At 48.4% G+C, this 22197-nt stretch overlaps 1 protein-coding gene across 1 annotated transcript in view; it reads right to left on the reverse strand.

The window, feature by feature from the left end:
- Dlg5 (discs large MAGUK scaffold protein 5) overlaps positions 1-22197 on the reverse strand; it is a 106981-nt gene that overhangs the window by 56922 nt on the left and 27862 nt on the right. The window contains exons 2-5 of the mRNA XM_026789532.1: positions 11671-11739; positions 4608-4770; positions 3016-3159; positions 2177-2360 (exon numbers count right to left, since the gene is read on the reverse strand). Coding sequence (XP_026645333.1) covers positions 2177-2360; positions 3016-3159; positions 4608-4770; positions 11671-11739 — 560 coding nt within the window. The remainder of the gene's footprint in view (positions 1-2176; positions 2361-3015; positions 3160-4607; positions 4771-11670; positions 11740-22197) is intronic.

Raw genomic sequence — 22197 nt, forward strand, 5'->3', positions numbered from 1 at the left:
TGTGTGTGTGTGTGTGTGTGTGTTTGCATGGCCCTATGTGACAGTACTCAGATATTGCTAACATCCTTTCTACTGTGAGAGCCTGGGAAGGATGATATCTCCACATCCCTACACACATTTAGCACTCAAATCTTGGTTTGCTTGGGAGGTGGGAGGTTGGGCTGCAGCACAGGTGAACCTGGACCTCACTGTACAGCCCAGGATAGCCAGCCTTCTACTTAGGCTGGGATTAGAAAGATATGAGACACTATAGCTGGCAGATTCTTCCTTGTTATACTTTTAAATAATATTTTCCCCCATCAAAAGGAAGGAAGGAAAAATAAATGACTGGTACTGGAGGCTAGAGAAAAAGTGTAAACCTGGGGTGGCTGGTAAGGCAGAAACCAAGGCAAAAAAGAAATAGAGGAGCTATGTCAAAAGAAAGAAGAACTAAGCTTGAGAAACCAACAATTGCCAGCATGGGCTACAACACAGCAGACGAAAGGAAGAGGGAAGAAAACAGAAACAGTGAACAGAAGCCAGGTAATGACAGTGGCGAGTCCTGAAAACACCAGCTTAGGAGTGACCAAGAACAGAACGGCACCAGGAATAAGCCAGAACTTAGTCAAAATTCAGTCAACAGGATTTAAGAACATAGCAAGGATTCTCTCATAGTCCATCAAAAATAGGAAGACCATAAGAATCAGATAGACCCAAGCCTAGGGGCATCCCATAAAACAGCTGAACTGTAACCTTCAACAGGATCAAGGTCATGAAAGTTAAGGAAGGTGTTAAGAATGAAGGGAGAGTAGACAGGAAAAGAAGGCTGCTCTGCAGTATTTCCTACTGAACTGGGTCCCTTACTAAGAAAACACATTGTTAAAAGGATCAGAGTGCTGAGGCAGGAGGAATACTACTCTGCAGTATTTCCTACTGAACTGGGTCCCTTACTAAGAAAACACATTGTTAAAAGGATCAGAGTGCTGAGGCAGGAATGGGAGATAAGAAATGGCGAGGGAAGAGTGCAGGAGATGACCAGAGTATGTTATTGGCATGGACAAAACTGGCAAAAGAAAAACCAACATGCTGTACAATAAATGCGTGCTTTAAAAAAACTCCTGTTGCTGGCAGAGCTGGTGGGATCTGATGCTCAGATGGCGATGCTGAGTAGAGGCTGACATAGAACAGAATATCCTTGTTTATAAGAAACACACATTGGTGTGTTTGAGGTGAGAGACAGCGTTCACACCGGTAAATACAAACTGGTCAGGGGTTCACTCTAGCATTCTTGCAAACATTTTAGATTTAGAATAGCTTCTTAATAATTATTTTTAAGAATCATAAATGAGCAGAAAGCCCACTTATGAGGACATCATGCTAGATGAACAAGTAAGTTTAGATTAAGCACACCAGCTCTCTCAGGAGAACCCCAAGACTCTGCTCTCTATCCCTTAGGAACTAAAACTGTTATGTGGGGAAATTCCTCCCTTGAAGGCTCAGTTCTCCCACCCAGTGCATTCAGTCTGTCAAAGCCCTTCCCACATCCCTGGTCATCCAGTCAGCTCCAGTACAGGAGAACTGTCCAGCACCTCTCACAGAAAGAGAGCTGACAAGCTGCTACTCAGGCTTCTGTGGTGTGAACTAAGAGCTTGGGGAAAGGAAGAGAACACATTGGGATAAAGGAAGAAAGGAGAAGGTGCCGTGCCACCCAAAAGAATGACAAAGAAAAGCACTCCTTTGGTGTTTTCATGGAGGCTCTTCTAGCGACCTGCTTTCCACCTGTGAGATCACATAACCCCTGCAAACCAAGTGACTCACACACTCCCCCAATGGCCTGCTGTACCCCAAGTTGCATGCCTCAGAGATCACCCTACTTGACAGCACCTGAGATGCTTAAGACAGGGAAGCGTGTGATAATGTGAGTAGTCTGTCTTCCTCATAGGAGACAGCTTCTAGCAGAGCAAGACAGTTCATCTGTCAATATTCCGAGTTCTCAAGAGACAGACTTCCCAGAAATGCTTGTTAATGGTCACAGAAATGAACAATTGGGTGGAAAGTATTTGGATGGTAGGATAGGTGGGTGGGTGGATGAATGAATGAATGAATGAATGAATGAATGAATGAATGAATGGAGGAACAGGTAGGTACACAGATGGGCAGGGAGGTCTTTGGCTGGCCCCTGACTCTGTAGGCTTACCTGCTGCTGCTGGGCCCGGAGATCACCTATCTCCTTCTGGTCCTCCTCCCTGAGTCGCTTCATGTCCTCCCAGGACTGCTGCAGGAGGTTCCGCTCGCGCAGCAGCTTCCCGTTCTCCCGTCTCAGCATGTCCACGTCATCCTTCAGCTGAGTCTGGTCACTCAGGAGCCGGCTGTGGAGGGTGCTGAAACCCCACAGACACATTTAGTCCTGACCAATTTCTCCCCCCATATCCCATCTCCAGAAACCACTAGCCCCAGGTGCCCAAAGAGATCAAGACAATGGCCATAGGTGTCAAGTCAGCACTCAGGGGGAGGCCAAACCTAGATAACAAGTAAACTCAAAAAAAAAAAAAATATCTCAATCCCAATTCTGAAAAGCCCAACACCAAAAGGGATACAAATATCTCCAAGGAAATGAGACAGCCCCAACCTGTGCCTATATGTCCTGGGACCTAGGGGAACATGGCAGGTAGACAGCAAATACCCTCTGAAGGAGGTCAGGAGCCCTGAGGAGAGAACGCCCAATCTGTCTGTCCCATGAGAATAGGCTGTAGTAAGGCCACCAGTCAGAGATCTGGAAGGCTTCAGGTGCCTGACCCCGCCTTGTGTTTTAAATCATTTTTTTTCAAATCTATCAGCTTCTAAGGCTGACAAGAATGCTGGGAGGGGCTAACAGTCTCTTTCACACTTAGCAAAACTGAGTTCAAGAGACACATGCCCTTTCACAGATGGCAGGCTGCTTGTGAGCACCAGAGCCCCGGACCCTGTCTAGACACTGAGAAGGGCAGAAGGTGGCTACTCCACAGGAACTGGGCCCCTTCCCAGCACAACACTCACTGATAGAAGTCTGTCTCCTTGGCCACCTCCTCGCACCTCTTCAAGGCGTTGGTGTGCTGGTTCTGTAAACTCTGCAGGTCCGACATGGCCCGCACACACTGGATCTTAAGCCTCTCATAATCAGGATTCAGCCTGTGGTAGGGCCTGGCCCCAGGAGCAAAGAACCCCATGAACACAAGCCTCAAGAAGTCCATGAATTTAGGCTACGTCCTAGACTATCCCAGCCCAGTGGGTGCCAGGTTCTGGCTCCTTTGCACTGTGGTCTCCTGGTGTTTACTAAACTTGCAATCCTGGTTTCAGGCAACAGAGTCACGGTGTCCACACAGAGGAAGCCCTGGCTTCATGAGCTCCCTCGGAAGGCCTGGGGAATAAGACTTGCTCTCTACGAATTTCCCAGAGTCTATGCCAGAGGTCTGGACCCACAGGAAACTAGAATAATATTTCTGTCTTCAGCACAGGGCTTCTCAATCCTGGTGCCTATTACTTCATGGATTCCCAGAGCACACAATCAGCATTTTCAGGAGACCCTGCATCAAGATGGCTTTAAAGACTCCCCAGGGGATTCCACTGTGATGCCAAGGTGAGCATATGGGCCAAGAGCGGTGCTGCTTAAAGTGCTGCTGCAAGGCCTCAGCACTGGTATCACATGAAAACTGAGAGACAGGCAAATAGTCAGGCCCCACCCCAGAAACCTGACTCCCAGGATCTGGAGGGCAAGAAGGGAACCCTGCATCCTGCAATTCAATAGGCTCTCTAGGGAATGCTGGTACTGGTTCCATACAGAGGGCTAAGCAAACACTTCTGCAAAGGGGACTAAAACTCCCAAAATTTCTTCAAAACAAAAGACACCAGGCAAAATGTACCTTTATAAGATGCCTATATGTTGAGAACATGGAATGGATTTACAAACCACAGAAAGTTCCAGCCAACAATGTAGCAGGGTGGGGTCTTCGGGGAGACAGTATATATGTGTGTATGCCTGTGAGCACACAGCACACACACAAGTACAATGGGATGCAGCAGAATGAGGATACAGGGGAAAGCTTGTTGTCTCAGCACTGACGGCACAAGGACCAGGCAGCAGCAGTTAAGAGCCCCACCAGGTCTTCTATAACCCACTAACTAGCACCCAGTGACCAGGCCCCTCCAACTGTTACCAGAAGCACCTTCCACACAATCTCCTGTGAGGCAAGCACCAAGGCCAAGGGGGCTGGCCTAGCTCCTCTACCTCAGACTCAAACCACAGTAGCTACCGATTCTCAGGGTTTCCTCAAATGTATAATGGGAACATAGAGATACACGCCTAAATCCCTCTTGGTGTGACTTAGGTCATAGGCTCCTATTTTCACTTGGAGAAAGTATAAGACACCAGAGAAAGAGAGACAGAAACAGAGATAGAGACAATGAGACAGAACCCTGCCCCCACCTGGGCTTAAGGTTCTGCAACTGGCTAGCATCTGGAGGACACCAGGCTTGAATAAGAGGACACCTTGGAGGTGAAGCCCCCAGAAACCATGGGGCTAAGGAGAAGTGGCTCAAGGTGACACAGTGTGTCGGGTCAGCTGTTCACTGGGGAGTTGGGCAATGACTACCTCTTGTCAAAGGTGGCTCCATGGGTGGCGAAGGCCAGGCGCTTGCGTAGCTCGTTCCTCTCACGGGTCATCAGCCGTAGCTGAATGGAGAGGTTCTCCACCTTGTCACTGATCTGCTGCTCAGTAAGGAGGGGTGGCGGGGACGGTGCCTTCCCAGTAGTCCCTGTGGGTAGGTAAGCACAGAGAACATACACTCGGGCCCACTCCCAGCACTGTTCTGAAATCATGGCTTGTTCAGCTATTCATGAGGCAGTGATGAGCCCGGGGCCTTCCCATCACCCACTGCAAGGCACCAAGTGGGACCAGGCTCTGCCAGCTGCTGCAGGAACACCCACTCCTACAAACTAGGTCTATCTCAGTCTCTTTCCACAAGTTGACACCAGGGACTAGACTATGAGGTCTTGTCCAAGGACTTTGAGCATACCCACTCTCTTCCCAGTCTGGAGTTCACATCTCTAGGATGGAATTGTTTGGGGCACTAATCTTTGCCTTCCCTGGACATCTGGGCATGCTCACTCTCACCCAGTCCTGGACACAGCACGTGACAAAAGAGGCAGGGCAGACTACCCTGGACCTCAAGAGAAAGGACGCGCACTTGGAGCAAAGTGAATACTCCATCCAAGGAGCAGGTTAGCTGTCCCAAGACTGGGACCCACAAGTCATGTCCCCATCTTCTTTCCCATAGCTAGACAAGCAACTCAGTCCCTACTGCAGATCCACTGCCTCTGGACCTGCCCAAGCCAGGCCAGGCAAGCAGAGGATGCTGTCGGTTCACAGCCGATGTGATGCAGGTAAACCCTGAAGCATCCATGTTTAACCCAGACCATGCTCTCATCACACGTCCCCACAAGCATACACGTTTTACATTTTTATGAAAGGTAACAGACACTGCTGCCTCTGACCAAATCCAAATAGATCTCTAAGAATCCAAAAACAAAATACTTCTTAAGAATTAAACCATTGTCCTTTTATAATTAGCCCCGCCAATATGTCCATTTGACATTTCACCTAACACTTAGAGATTGGGGGGTGGGGTCAGAGGAGCTCATAGCACCATCTCATTTTGTAGATGTCATCAGAAAGGCTGACATCCCGGGGGCATGGCATTTGTCTCCCCAGTGGACCCAGACATGCAAAGAGCATGACATTCACCTTCAATTTATGAGGCCCTGCCCAACCTCTTCAGATCCTTGCTGTCTGATGGTTCATATAAACCAATGTCAATTAAATGAAAAGTGAGCCTTGTACCTTCCAGCGGCTTCAGGGAACACAGGGAGGTCTACGTAGTTGAAGAACTGAATTTGCCATGGGATGGGGTAGGAGCCTCAAGCTATTATCCCAGCATTTGTCAGCATCCCACGAGAAAGTAACCCAACCCCTGAACCTAATACTCCTAAAACATATTCATCCTGATTGACTATGAACTTGAGTGGATCTGAAGTAAACTAAGAGACATGCCTCTAGATAGGTCTGGAAGAGCATTTCCAGGGAGGATTAGCTGAGCAGAGAATACCTGCCCCACCCCAGTGGACTGTAGCTCAGAGATAAAGAGATGTGGAGGTGGGGAGCAGAGCTGCTGTGGCCTGCCTGCCTTTGATTCTTACTGGTACTACATCACCTTATCAGAACTCAAGTTTCTTTGGCCTTCCAACATGAACTAAAGGCCAGTGGCTATCCAGGACTCCGCCAGGCCTTCAGCCAGTTCAGGGCTACTAAAGCATCCATCCATCTTTGTGAATGGAGCAGCATCTGGTCTCAAGAACTCGGTGGGAGGACCGGAGCCAGCTGGCCACCCAGACACAACAGTGGGGGCTGACATCTAGGGTATACAGCTAAGGTGTTCAATTCTGTACCACGCCCCCATCCTCATCTCATTAGTCCCCCAAACTGCTCAGCTGACAACCACAAACCAGACAGTAACATATGAGCCCCCACAGACTCAGCTCTGAGCTGAGATCCAGGTCTCCACTACTAGACTCTCCAATGGGACTGGACTCCTCTCATCTCTCCAGTCCACCTCTACCATCTTCTCCATCACCCACAACAAACACAGACACACAGGGAATATAACAAGGCGAGCTCAACCAGATCTGGGACCCTAGTGAGCAGCAGCCTCTCCGACTTAGCTCTGATAACTACAGCAATTCCTAACAGAGCCCTCGAGACAGATCCTAAGTTGTGATAAACCAGGAAGATCTAAAACAAACTAAGTTACATGGGAAATCCTCTCAATTGCCACTCAAGTGAAAACAGTTTCAGGGACTGGGAAGACAACTCAGCCATACACTACCTTCTTAACGAATACGAGGACCTGAGTTTGACTCTCCATAAGCCTTATGAAATTGCCAAACACAGTAGCATACTTTGGTAATACCCGTGCTGAGGAGGCTGAGGCAGGAGGATTCCTGGGGCTAGCTGGTCAGATGGTCTAGATGAGACCCTGCCTCAAATGGGTAAAAAGGGTAAAAATAGGGACTCACACCAAAGGCTATCCTCTGGTCTCCCCCCATACACCTCCTAGTGATTCTGCCTCTAAGCTAGGGCACTTACTAACCCTAAAGAAATGCAGGTGCCTCCTGCTGGCCTCTTTCCTGAAGTAAGTCAAAGCAGGGACACCCCCCCCCCCAATAACAGCCTTGCCACTTTCTGACTTCCTGGCCAGACAAACTAATGCTCTGGAATCCTCCACTAAGGGTCTGCTTTTTAGGAACCAAGGCAATCAGGGAAGCCCAGGCTCAAGCCCCACCTCCTCCAAGAATTTCCCCATTCCCTGCTAAAGACTGCACCTTCCCCAGAACCATGCCTTTCCTGCTGTATCCCACAGGGACTGAAGGCCAGCTTCCTTCTGCCTCTCTCATGCCTCTCCATTCTCTCTGTGTGGTGGCATGTGTGAACTTGTGAGCATGCTCCCAAGTGACCTCTATAGTCACTCCCTCCTAGAGGAGAAAGTGCTCTCACAAGACTAGATAACATCAACAATGGCAGAATGTCGAGGGCTTCCCCAGGACACAAAAGACTGTCCAAGGGCTGGGGGTAACCTAATTCAACTGGTTGATAACTTGCCTGGCATACACAAGGCCCTGGGTTTGATCCCAGCGCTGTAGAAACCAGGGTCATAGTGCATACCTGTGATCCTAGCACTACAGTGGGGGAGTGAAAAGGATCACAATTGCTAGGTCACCTATAACGATACCCTGAGCTATGTGAATACCTGTCTCTAAAGAAAAGAAATTAAAATAATAATAATAAAGGCTGCCCAGGGAAGAAAATGCTGAGATCACAGAGAATATTCCTTGCTTCCCTGCCGACTTGGTTCCCCCCACACCGAGAGCCAAGTTACTCTTTTCAGAAACCTTCCCTGGAATACAAGGAACTCCTTCAACACCTCGCCTCCCACAAGCCTGAGATCCATCTCTCTGGTTCATGAGAAACCTCCCACTACCTCCATCTGCAGGAGCTGAAGGTTTCCCAACCACGGCCAGGGTGTCTCCCTGCTCCTGAAGCCTCCTCACTCAAGACGAGAAATGAGAGACTGCTGTGGGACTGGATCAGGGTGGACGAGGAGGAGAAACAGAAGCATGGGGTGCACCCAGGAAGACTCTCACTGCTGTCACAGTGAGATAGGGAACCTTCAAAATTACCCCCCAAGACACCTCAGCAGAGGGGACACTGTAGCTACCAGGCTGTTGACAACAGACGCCAATGTAGTGAGTAAGCCCTCAGACACTTGGGAAAAAAAATACAAAAACACTTCCAGGCAGAGTGTGGTAGCCCTATCCTGGATTTATGAAGTTGAGAAAGGAAGATTAGCAAGTGAGGGGCCAGTCTGGATTACATTGTGAGATTCTGTCCCTAAAAAACAAACAAACAAAAAAGAAAAAAAAAAACAGACAAAACATGGTCTTCTATGTAGTTCAGTTGGGAGAGTACTAGCCTAGCACACAGGGAACCCTGCATTTAGTCCCCACACTAACACACACTGGGTGTGGTGCTGTACACCTGTAAGCCCTAGCACTAACGAAGTGGAGACAAGAGGGTAAGATGTTCAAGGATATTTTTTGTCTCCAAGGTGAGTTCACAACCAGCCTGGGACACATGAGACACTTGTAGGGGTTAGTGTTTACTAACAGCTTGACACAAACTGGAAGCACCTGGGAAGAGGGAACCTCAACTGAAGACCTGTGTTGATCAGATTGGCCTCTGTCATGTCTGTGCGGAAATCAATTACTGATTGATGGAGAAGGGCCCAGCCCACTGTTGAGAGACTATTCCTTAGGCAAGTATGAAAAAGCTAGCTAGCAGCAAAGGGGGCAAGCACTATGTAGCATTCCTCCAGGCCCTTGTCTCTGCTCCCGCTTGAGTTCGACTCTGACTTCCCTTAGTGACTGAAGGTTACCCAGAAGTGCGAGTCCAGTACACCTTTTCCGCCCCAGGTTCCTTTTGGTCCTGGTGTTTGTCACAGCAGCAGAGAGCAACCTAGGACAACGCTGTCTCAGAAACAAAATCGAAAGCCTCTGCCTCCAATCCTCACCTTCCAATGCCTTCTCTGTTGGACACAACTTGCTCTTTTCCACTATTTCATCGTGAGGAGATGAAGCAGAAATGTGGACAGGATCTCTCTACTCTAAGGATCTTGTTTTTACCTTTCCTAAGGTCTACAAACGAAGACAAATAGAAGTGGGTATCCACCTGTCCTTACAGGCATTCCCACCCTGCTGTACCTATGACGTGCTCTGCCTGTCACTGGACAATACTGGGGCAACAGGAACTGTCTAACTACAGGTGGTGAGCCTTGCTCACCCAAGCACGGTGGGCTAACTACAGGTGGTGAGCCCTAACCTAGTTTCCAATGGCCATACGCTCAGGAATCAGCACCCCTGCTGAGTAACCAAGCATGTTAACACAGGGTCCAGGCCACAGGTGTAGGGACAAACCAGTGACTCTGTTGCCCTCAATGAGAGGGCATCTTCCTTGCCTAAGGCCTCTGGGGAAGGTGCCTTTGATCACATTAAGGGACTGGTTGTCTACTTGATCTGAATTGTCCCCTGTAACATCTCAGATGGAAACCCCTGATCACAGGTAGCTACAGAATCAATTACATAAGACTCGTGTAATTGAGGAACTAGAAATTGCACTTCATTTTAAGGCATTTAAATGTGAATAGCCACCTGGTAGTAACTCCATTATTGGCCCTCACAGCCCTGGGTGCTGTCGGGTCTGGCTATGAAGGCTAAACTGCTGTTGTAGGCAGCTTGCCATGTGCCGGAGGGGTAGAGCCCCGGCCTCGTGTACCCAGTCTGATCACAGCCGTGCCTGTTATATGAGGTCACACATTTCCTTACTGCTTAAGGGAGTGGGTGTGGAGAAGAAGAGGAAGAAAAGCAAACCTTGGTTCCTGTGAGTTTGAGAGGACTGACCACAGAAACACAACCAGCTCTTGCGTGAAAGAACTGGGCACAGCCAGTGCAGGCTGAGTTTGCAATGGGACATACATCAAAGATTTACTCTCAGATTGCTCATGATTCTCAAGAAACATCTGAGGACACTGCTGATCCTCAGCACAAGGGCTAACTTGCCTTCAAGTTCAGCCCATTGAACTAGGCATGATGCCTGTAATCCCTGTACTCAGAAAGAATTTGTAACTAGCCCATGCGACAGAGAGACCTCGCCAGGAAAACGCAAATCCCATTTTCCTGCTCATGCGCAAATGCCGACATAAGCAGCAAATGCTTCAAGAGGCAGAGCCTCTCTCTGGAGCCCCTGTGAGATCATACATGCTCCTAGGAAAGGTGACACCACCAGTCCAGAGTGACAGTGTGAATGTGTCTATTATATCCACTAGATGAGAAGGGCAGCAGGACACAGGAAACAGAAGCTTCGCCTCACCGGCCTATTTACCCTGACAGTCCTGTTCCCAAAGAGCCACACCCGTAGTCAGACTGTAATGCCAGACTCTACGGTGTGTCCTTCTTGAGCTCTAGACGCCATGAGAGCTAAAAATGTGCTCTTTTCAGATGTGAAGTCCTGATCCAGGAAAAGGAGAATGTGAACCTTACTTATAAATACAGTATTTTACAGATGAGCAACTTGAGGTCACAGTGGAACAAGACAGGCCGTGAGCCCACTGTGGTCAGTGTCCTCAGCAATCATATACACACAGAAAGAGGCAGAGAGGCAGAGAGAGGAGCGGTGGGGGGTGACGGGGAGATCCATGAAGAACTCAAACGTGAGAATTGCTGTCATGAACCTTTGAGAGCACACGGCCTTGCCAAATCTCTGATCTTGGACTTCTGACCCCCAGAACTGTGAGACACGTTCCCGTGGCCGATGTCCCAGGCTGTGAGACGTCACTAAGGTAACCCAGGAACACACACGTAGCTCATTCTTGGCACCTGCTTGCCTCTGATCACACAGCCCCCCCCCCCATGCTCTAAGAAGGTTTTTTTAGTCTCCTACCCTGAGATCCAGCTGCCAAGGTACCACCACCTGCCCTACACACTACTTCACACCTGGTATGAAGCATTCAGAAGGTGAGCAATCCAGTGGGATGTCAACCCTAGCTGGATGGGAAACTAAGTCATGAGACCCCCCCCCTCAGTGGGTATCAACTTTCCCATTTCTCTGTAGCAGGAATGCACAATGACTGGACCAAATGACCTCTGTGAGCTTTCACAGGGCAAAGGTCACACACAGAAGCGCGGGAAGGCTAAAAAGTCACCTGGCCTTCCTGCCAGCACAAGTCCAGAGAGCGGAGACGGGGCTGGTTTCATTCTCCTAGGCTCAGGGAAACAGGACAACACACTACCCCTGTTGCAGAGGAAAAGCATGAGGGGTCAATCTCAAAAGGAAGCTTTCGGGGGACTGATCAGATTCCCAGAGTAGGTACTCCATGAGTGATAAAGTAAAGAAACACGCCTCCCACACCCACCTCTAACACCAAAGCCGGACTTTTGTTGATCAGAGAAAATGAGAATGTCATCAACCTCACATGTAATCAGATGGCAGAACTGATGTCCCGTGCCATGGAAACCCCACCCCCTGTCCCCAACAGGGGAGAACTTACCCACACTGCTGAGGGAGCTGCTGCTCTCCGAGTCTGAGGGCATGATGGACAGGACACTGTAGGTGGAGCCTGGGGACACAAAGGGAGACCAATATGTTACTACCCAGAAGGGCCACTAGTCCACAGCCCAAGCTCTATCACATCATTTCGCTGTACCAGGGCTGGGAACCTGGATTCCAGGTCCACAGAGAGGTATGGTAGGCAGTATCTGGACTTGGCTCATTTTGTTTACATTTCTTTTTTACACTCACATCCTGCTGCTCTAGATCTGATCAGTGGGTAGAGGAAGTCCAGTCTGCCAGCTGCCTCCTGACCCACATGACCACCTGAGTTTCAATCCCCAGAATGCATGGTAAAAGAAAGAAGCATCTCCACCAAGCTGTCCTCTGACCTACACACACATGCATGCACTCACACTCACTCACACACACACACACACACACACACACTCACATGCATGCACTCACACACACACATACACACACACTCACACACACATGCATGCACTCACACTCACACACACACAGTAATAACAATATAATTATTAGTAAAAACATGGCCATAAAGATGGCTCAAAAGGTAAGGGTGCTTGCCACCAACCCTGATGACCTGAGTCAATCCCCAGGTCCTATAGTGGTATTTCATTTGTATTTTAATAAACAAAGCTTGCTTGAAGATCAGAGAGTAAAACGGCCCCACTTATAGACCAGGCAGTGGTAACACATGCCTCTAATCTCAGTAGCCACACTAGTTTGCCGGGCAGTAGGGGTGCACACCTTTAATCCCAGCACTAGAGAGGAATATAAGACAGGAGGAGACAACTCTCAGACAGTCTCATTCTGGGATTCCGGGAGGCAGGGTCACCATTTCCGACTGAGGTAGAGGTAAGGGCCAGTGCTGGCTGTTTTGTTTTTCTGACCTTCAGACTGATCCCCAATATCTGTCTCTTGGTTTTTTTTCTTTAAAGATTTGTTTGTGGGGCTGGTGAGATGGCTCAGCGGTTAAGAGCATTGCCTGCTCTTCCAAAGGTCCTGAGTTCAATTCCCAGCAACCACATGGTGGCTCACAACCATCTGTAATGAGGTCTGGTGCCCTCTTCTGGCCTTCAGGCATACATGCAGAAAGAATATTGTATTTTTTTAAAAAAAGATTTGTTTGTTTGTTTGTTTGTTTATGTATACAGTGTTCTGCCTGCATGTATGCTACAGGCCAGAAGAGGGCACCAGATCTCATTGTTGATGGTTGCTGGGAATTGAACTCAGGACCTCTGGAAGAGCAGCCAGTGCTCTTAACCTCTGAGCCATCATCTCTCCAGCACCTGTCCCTAGGTTATTAGACGTGCTACAAGGCCCCACATGGTGAAAGAAAAAAAAAAGCCCTCCCCATACACACAGAATAAATGTAATATGATTTTTTAATAGTAAAGAATCAAGTTATTCAAAAACTTATGAACAATTATAATGTCACCAGACAGTGAGTAGCACATTTTGTTTGGTGCCCACACACCATGAGGGTGGACAGGAGCACCGGGAGTGAGTAAGAAAATGTCATTAATTTACTGTGTGCACACTACCATCAAAACCAAAAAAACTTAGTTTCAAATAATGCCAGGTGCAACCTGCCAACCTCAGGAACCAGCCTACGGACTGAGATACTGGGTGGGCAGCACTCAGTATGCTAAGAAAAGCACCTGGCCTGCTGGATCCTGATTCCAGCCTGTGTGAGGAAGAGGTTCAGTCCCACATAAGGCCCCTTGCATCAGTGACATTTCAAACTAAGAAGTAAAAAATAAGTGTATATTTAGCTCTCTAAAGTCAGAACTGATACAAAATTAAAGGCAAACCAATGCTACTGGGAGAATACACTCTGGGGGTGTTGGAGTGTTGCAGAAAAGCATGCCAGACAGAGGTGGCAAAAACAGGTATGAGGAGGAATGTTTTGTTCCCAGAACCAGGTGGGTGAGCACAGGTAGGATTTTGCTGTAAGGGCTCTGAACAAGCCTTAGGGCTCTGATGTGAGAAAGTTGCTAAGAATTACCCAGAGGCAGAAGGGGACAGATTCAGAAATTTCTCTTCCCTTCTTCCACCTCTCTTCCTAGGTCCCCAAGACCAATGTTATCATAGACGGAAAAAAGTCGAGAGAGTAGTGGAGGGGCATAAACAGGGAAGGGAAATGGGGAGGGACACTTGGGCAGCAGGCATAGTGAGGAAACCTCCAGAGGACCAAAGAGCATCTCAGAGGACAGAGGAGACTGAGTAAGGGACGAGGCCCGCCTATGAAGGTGAGAGGCATCGAATGCAAAGGCCTGGAACGGAGCTAGCTGGCCTGCTTGTCAGACATCAGACAAGGAGATGAAGAGGGAGGGAAAACAGGACAACATATATATGCTAGCCAGTGGCCAGCAATGACCAGTGGCCTCATCACTGCATTTTCTAGGACCTGGAGGAGTCTGGAGTTGAGCAGGAAGGAGTGAGTAGGTTGAAATGTGTCCTCTGGCATCGCCACGGCAGCTGGTGACGTAGTCTGCAGAGAGAAGGCAGCAGGGGGACTGAGTGCTATCCTGGCGTAATTGTCACAGGGCCATCTGTACATCATTTGCGGGACACTAGAATCCAAAATATTCCACCTATCTCGGAAATTCCACGATCCAGCTAAAAATGAAGCAGCCATGTTCAGGCTCCCATATTTCAAGCCCATCTACCTTAGTAACCCTAGCCTAGAACTAAGTGACTGAAGCTGACCTTGTGGTGGCCTCCCAAGTGCACCACCACACCCTGTCTAGCAGTGCTGGGGAGTGAAGCCAGAGTTCTTGTGCGTACTGCGGCAACTGAGCTGTACTCCCAGCTCAACAACAGGGTTTTGCTGTGCATTTTGAATCTGTGCACTTCTGCATTAGAAAAAGGTACATTGCAAATTTTTCTTACTTTCTTTTTATTTTTAGTTGGAATATTGATTACACATATTTATGATGTGCAGTGTGATATTTCAACACACATACACACATGTTACATATTGATCATCAACATTGCAGGTGATGTCCATCACCTCTCACAGTTCCCATTTCTTTCTTATATAATTTTTCTATTTTGAGATTATAATAAAATCACATCATTCCCCTCTCCTTTCCTCCCATCAAACTATCCCATGTTCCCTCCTATACTTTGCTCTCAATTCAAGGCTTCTTTTTCTTTACTTGTTACATATGTGTGTTTGTGTGTGTATACTGCACAAATATAACTTATTCCGTCTATATGTTACTGATATGTAAATTTTAAGTCCTCTCCTTTACTGTATGGTATCCTTGATGTCAGACACAACCAGGCCATCCATAGATAGCTGCAAAGAACAAGACTCTAATAACCATACTCTGATTCAAAACTAAGGAGCCATCTTTTTAGATTCTGTCTTTTTTCCTCTATGGGGACCAGGAAGGCTAGCCAGCCGCTATATGGTAGATTGTTTTGAAATGATACCTCCTTGGGAAAGCCAGCACAAATAAATGGACCCAGTCACACCCTCATAAATCTATGTTCAACTCAATCCAGCTTGGCGTTTCAGCTTGTGCTCTGTAGTCACCACTGCCAGAATGGAACACTTGCCTCCCTCTGTTACGTGCATCCAGTGTCCTATCTTCCAGTAAAGCAGTTCCCATTCCCCAAACACACACACACACACACATCGCCTCCTCCCCACGGCTAATTACGGTTGGCAGATGCCCTTCATCCTCCCTAGCTGGGGGAGCACACTTCACATTTCTGCAACCAATACATTCTGTTCCTCTTCCCTGCCCCCAAAGTCCTCACTAGGCTGTGTGGTCTGCCTGGGGCAGAGTGACTTCTTGATTTGCATCTCTGGGCATCATTCTGACCCCTCATCATAGACCGTTGGCAGGGCTTTTTGCCCTGGCAAGGCTGGTGGGTGTGAGGAGTAACTGATAAAGACTAAACAGGGTGCTGTTTTAACAACGTCCTCAGAGCCTTGGACATCATAAGGGGAAAGGACCCGAAGATGACACTGTCTGAACAGTGTTTTGTCTTTATAACTATTGTCTTCAAGGCCCTGTGTGTCAGGACTGTCAACAGAAGGCAGGGAAGTTAGTCCCCTCCCCCGAACTAGTCACACAAACACAAGCTACACAGTGTCCTTTCAAAGCTGATAACTTCCTGAGGAATAATTGTCAGGTGTCATTTCCGTCTGGGGCTTCACAATCAAACCTGAAGATCACCAGGAGTCCCACCTCAGTCCAACAGACTTAGATGTCCCTGTCTAGCTCCTCTATCTGCAGTAGCCATAAGAATGTGACAATTGTTTGAGGCCCAGAAGGGACTGCCAAAGCTACCTGAACTCTAACGCACCCTAAAAAGCTTCTGTGGAGGGGGAACACTCATTACCCAGAAGCCCAGGCCACTGAACACCATAGAATTAGCCCAGCTTTCCTCAATATTTGCGACCCAAGGGCCAGCCTGTGAGATCCTAAGCAACTTAAAGAAACCTAAATGGCATACATGGAAACAATCCCACAGAAGACAAGCTTCTGATGTATGTGTGAGCTTGAGAGTCATCTATGTAGGTTCTCTACCATATAAGGAATTGCTTAGGGAGCTGGTTAAAGGGTAGATGAAGGTAGGACCTGAGACTGCATTGCTAGAAAGCGCCAGGACATGTGGCCACAGAGTAGTGGTGCAGGGACCAAGGGAAGAAGCAAGGCTAAAAGACAGACAGGAGTGGGCTGCAGACTGGAGCTTCCACAAATGCCCTGGGGGAAGTAGGTACCTCTGGGAGATAGCTGACTTAGTGACACTCTGGGACTGATCCTCCACAAGCATTATCTGTGTCCTTCAGAAGAGGTAAGGTCTGCTGATTCTGTTTACAGTGTGACTCAGTCCTACCAGGTCACCAAGACCAACTTCAAAAGAACTTCTGAAACTGTGGTGATAAGGGAACGCCCCAGGCTCCCAGGCCTCTTTCAGCAGCCTACAAGGGGCAGGGGGGTCCCTTCACGCCCTCCCCCTCATTCACCTGGAACTCTAAAGGGCTGAGTGAATAGGCTTTCACTGTGGAAACTCAAAACTGCTAAGCTAGCATACAGACATCGTGATCACCAGGTATCCTGAGACAGCATGGTCCCAGACAGGCTAGCCCCTACCACTCCATCACAAGGGAAATGGCTTGGTACTCTCAGGCAGCTCTAAAGCCCCAAGACAGCAAGTATCAACAGTGGTGCCTGCCCCACCCTGCTGTCCTCCTACAGCTCACACCTGAAGAACTATAACCCACGTGTCCAATCATTCCCAGACCCACACAGGTCCCTGCAGAGCACTGGGTCAGATGAGAGAAAATAGGCTCAGAAGCTCCAGGTTACACACTTGCTAGGAGGGTTAATAAAATCTTTCCCATCTGAGCCTGTAGGCCAAAAGAGATAGTAGTGACTAGTACAGTGACCAGTCCCAGCACCCCTGGGTTTATCTCCCCAATCCACCCTTATCTCACCCTCAGGCTCTCTGTGGGTCCCTTGTGAAGGTCCTGTGAAGACCAATCGAATTACAGAGTGTCTGAAACAACACAAACTGCTGAGATTAGATTCTGGTCAACCAGCCTGCAGCAAGGCCTTCCTGCCCTCCCCTTCTCATCTCCCGCATTACCTAAATGGAAGGCTGCTGGTGATTGAAATCACAGTCCATAAAGAGACTGCAGACTGTGTGGCACTGATAGTCAAGGATAGCAGCTAATGGGTCCTCAGCCTACTAAGTGCTAAGTCTGTGCATGTGTGGGCTCACTCTGCAGACCTGGCTTCAGCTAACACCCATGATGACCCTGAGGTGGTCATTAGGTTCATTTTACAGAGGAGGAAATCAAGGCTGTCTCAATTACTCAAGGAGTTTAAGGGAGAGCTATTGGGGCAAACAGGACGCATGTGCTACCCTTTGAATCAGAGCGCTTGAGGCTCTGAGGTAGAAGGACATCCTAGAGAAGAGGTAACATCACCAATGCCCATTGGAGAGCCACTCTCTTCCTGTCTATGGAGATGAGGGAAGGGTGGGTAGTGAGAGCCACTGTTTACTGCTCAACTCCTGAGGTGCTGGTTAGGAAAACCTCTTGAAGAGCTGCATGGAGGGCAACCCCTGTTCTAGCTGTACACCCTGAGACCCAACAACGGAGGTTGACAAAACTCAGTTATTTCAGAGAACTAGAGGGGTGACCATGAATGTACCACACACAGACTAGAAGGCATGTCAGTCTAGAAGTCCTTGGGACTGGAGAGATGACTCAGTGATTAGGAGCACTGGCTATTCTTTCAGAGGACCTCGATTCAATTCCCGGCACCCACTTGGCCACTCCCAACTGTCTGTAACTCCAGTTTCAGGGGATCTGACACCTTCACACCAATGCACATAAAATAAATTTAAATTATTTAAAAAAAGAAAGAAGTCCTGCCGATGAACCTGAGGGCGAAAGATGCTAGCCATCTCTGTGCACAGAAAGCCGGAGATCCAGACCATGTCTGACTAGTCCTCAGTGCGCACCACCCACCCGAAACAACTGGATTTGTCACACAGAGGTGACACTATAGGGCTCCTTGCAAAGTATGAGAACAGGTACCTTCAGCTTGACAAAACAGCACAGTAATGGTGCTTCCTCTTTCCCCCTTTGGGCTCATCATAAGTGCTATTATTCTAATTTGCAAAAGTGGCAAGGTGTCCACTGCTGAGACAACCCAGACAATGGAAGCAGGCACCCGTGAGGTGGACAATGGCACAGAGTAACGTGAGCACAGTTTGCTTGAAGCTCTACGCTGGAGATATTGAGTCTGGAAGATGGGACCTCAGGAAACTCAGCGGCCAGTTCTGTCTCTCTGCATGTGCTCTCCAATCTGGAACCCATACCATGACACAGGAGAGAAAACAAAGCGTGCAAAGCCAGACTTAATGGGAAGACATGCCCTTCACGTATGCTAGGCTGGTGGGCGTGGGGCATTCGGTGCCTGTTTTACTGGGAAGAAAGGTCAGGTCAGATAGCCCCTTCTCCACCAGCAGAAGATGTGTGGATAGCACAAACAAGTGCCTGGGAACATTAACTCCTTTCAGAGAGGCTGAGCTTTATGTGGTGGAAAGGGCCCCGTACGGTCAACCAGAACCAAGTCTTCCATCATGAAAACAAGCCTGACTTCCTGCTGTCACCATTGACTGGAATGGGTGGTATATTGGCATCCAAAAGGTACCAGAGGTACAAGGCAGGGTTTGGGGGCTTGGCAAGAGGAGGCTGGACCACAGTTATGCCTCAGGGGAGGGTAGGGGCAAGGTAGGCCAGGTATAGGAGTGGCTTGCAAAAAGTCAAGACCATTCTTCATTCATTCATGATGTCTGCAGCCAACCTGACTTGGGCCAGCCACTGGAAGACCTGACCACAGTACTGCCCTGCTCTGTACCATCAATGTGGATGGGGCAGGGAGTGACAGCCAAGTTCCTCTGGGCTCCAGACAGCACTATCAATGGTAAACCTGCCTTGAAATACACTCTCTTAGAACCCTAGGAGCCACACAGGAAGGATGAAGATCTTTGAAAGGCCTCTGCCTTGGCCAGCTCCTGTACCCAGGCTGGGCTTGGTTCCCCTAAATCTCTAGCCTTCCTGTCCTACAGACTCCACTGCTTCCCATCATCTCAGGATGTCAGGTGGCTGGGGATCAGCTCACAGTGTGTCCCACTGTGTGCCCCTAAGTCAGCTGTTTGCACATCTGTGTTTCTTCCCTGGCTACTGAGAGTACTAGGTCATGAGAGGGGGAATAAGAATACAGAGAAGCAGCATCCTTTGAAGAGCTGGGCACCCAGGAAGAGCTCTAAAACCCTGTCTCAGTGGCCTCCGAGGTACTGCTTGCAAGGGAGCGATGGGCATACTTCAGTGCCTGTGAACTGGCTATGGCAGACTGTTCAGTTCCTGGAAGGGTCACTAGTAAAAAGCCCTTTTTATGAAGAATTTGTGTGACACCTACTCCACCCCCCTCTCCATGTCTAAATGAAAGCCTGTTCTGGTAGGCTAGGGTGGCATGACGGTTCCTCTCAATTATCACTCTGCACATGCCTGTGGGAGTCATTTGCATGGCACTAATTGAGGTGAGACCATTCACCCATTATGGGTAGTGCCATTCCCTATGCTGGGATCATGAATTGTATAAAAAGGAGAAAGCTGGGGACAGAGATGATCAAGACACATATTTAATAGTGAAAAGAGGAGGAGAAAGAGGAGGAGGAAGAGGAGGAGGAGGAGGAGGAGGAGGAGGAAGAGGAAGAAGATGCTTGATATACCTCAATACATACTAAAAAGAGTCAGAAGGCAAAAAAGTTCGCTTTTGGAACAGGGGAAATAATCCAGTCAATGAAGTACTTCTATGCTTGCATAAGGACTCAAGGTTGATCCCCAGAATCCAAGCAAGAAAAAAGCTGGGTCTGATGTTACGCAATCGCATCCCAGTGCTAGGGAGACAGAGACAGGTGTATCCCTGGAGCTCAAGAGCCAGCCAGGCCACCCTACTCAGAGAACTTCAGGCCAGTGAGAGATCTCTCATAGGGATGTTGTCTTCTGGCCTACACACACACACACACACACACACACACACACACACACACACACACACACCACTTTGAGTGGGTCATGTGAGTCTCATAGATGCTTTGCCAGAGAGGCAGTTATATAGGTGATTGATTTGCCTGCATTTTTCCCACCAGGGAAAGGATGGGTTTATATTTAGAAACCCAAAAGGGACATCTAAAAAGATCTGTCAAGCCTTGTCTGAAGGACTTTGCTCAAAAAGCCTGAGCCTACATCTGGAAAAGAGCCCAGGGCTCGTTAGCGATGTCTGCCATGGGCAAGATGGAGAACTGAGTATGGCCCCTGGGTTTCTACGGGCTGGCCCACCTCCATGAACTGTTTTATGGTGTGTAGTACTTGGCAGGCTTACTATAATTGATTGCTAATTGGAATTAAATTCCAAAATCCAATCTGTTCTCCAAACCTTTTTGGTGAACTCTGTTTTATTTATGGGTGTGTACGTGTCTGAGTCTGTGTGAGTGTATGTGCACGTGTGTGCAGGTGCCCACCAGGGACAGAAGAGGGAACTAGATCTCTGTAAAACTGGAGTTACACCAGGCTGGGTGCTAGGAGCTCACCTCTAGTCCTCATGATTGAGCATCAAGTGCTCTTAACCTCTGAGCCATCGCTCCAGCTCTCTGCAAGCCTTTGAAAAGACTAGGGTTAGAAAAGAGTCCTTCAGGAAAAATAAAATGGTACCCGTCTCTTCGCACTGATTCATTTTGTAAAGTCCTGCCTGAAAACATAGTCTTCTGATCCCAGACATCCTTTCAGATAAAGTGACACCATGTGAAATCATCACCACTGCCAATTACCTAGCACCTGGCATGAATTCTCAAACAGTAGCCTTCAGAGGAAAGAGTTGGTTCCCAAACTTGCAGGGCACAATGACATGTCCAGTCCTACAGAATCCACTTATCTTTCCTCTGCCACATTCAAAACAGGGGCAAGGAGCTTCCTGCTGAGAGCTGAGCAATGGGCTACCACACCCACATATTCATGCAGGGACAACATCTGTACAAGTTATCCTCCAGTCCTACCAAAGCAGAAGGACAAACCTTGAGCAGCTCCCTCCCTAAAAAAAAACCCCAAAATGCTTGCCAGCAAATTCCCCCTTCTCTTCAGTGACCTCAGTGACCCAAGTGCTCACATTAACGTTAGCCCAAGAACATGGCCAATCTCATCCTCCAGAGAGCAGCCGCTATTTGCAGTGCAGAAGGCAGAGCTGCGTGACCCATCTCAGGCAAAATCTGGCTCCACAATGTCTTCAGATTGCCCAGAGACAACCACAGGAAAAGGGGAAGGAAAGTAAAAGTATTTCAAATGCTAAGAGGATGTGGGTTATCATTTACACAAGCCCCAGGGAGAAAGGGTTGACCTTGCACAATTAGAGAAAGTATTTCTCTATATTGTATTAAAAAAAAAACTAAAACCAAAATCCCACATCTGCAACCACAAAGGACAGAAATAAAACCACAGTATGCAGTCCCCAAAGACACAAAGCAATTCTATAGTCTGAGTCTGTTGATCATCTAAGGGCAGGCTAGGTCTCCTTCTCTCCTCACGGTGTCTAGGATTCCCACCCACCCAGTGCCCAGGCATACCAGGCTGTGTGTTGCCCACTCCAATATAAACCCATTCTCTGTGCCCACCATGAAACACAGTCAAATAGAAACAATACCTAGCTTGCAGCATGCTGGGAAGAGGGTTTTGCCTCTAGCCCCATTCTATGGCTAAGAACCCTGAGGCTCTCAGAGGTTAACAGATACCCCAAGACCCACCAGATGCACTATCTCTGATCTCTAAGCCTATAATAACCACTGAGCTGCCTCTGTCTGTTTTGTAAGCCCACCTGTCAGTCACCCATGAGGCATCAGGCTGTTCCTGCTGGATACTCAAAGGCTGAAGTCATTTGCCCCAACCCAACCCCTACCCCGAGTGCAG

Source organism: Microtus ochrogaster, unplaced genomic scaffold, assembly GCF_000317375.1.
Source record: "Microtus ochrogaster isolate Prairie Vole_2 unplaced genomic scaffold, MicOch1.0 UNK21, whole genome shotgun sequence".
In the NCBI taxonomy this organism is placed as follows: Eukaryota; Metazoa; Chordata; class Mammalia; order Rodentia; family Cricetidae; genus Microtus; species Microtus ochrogaster.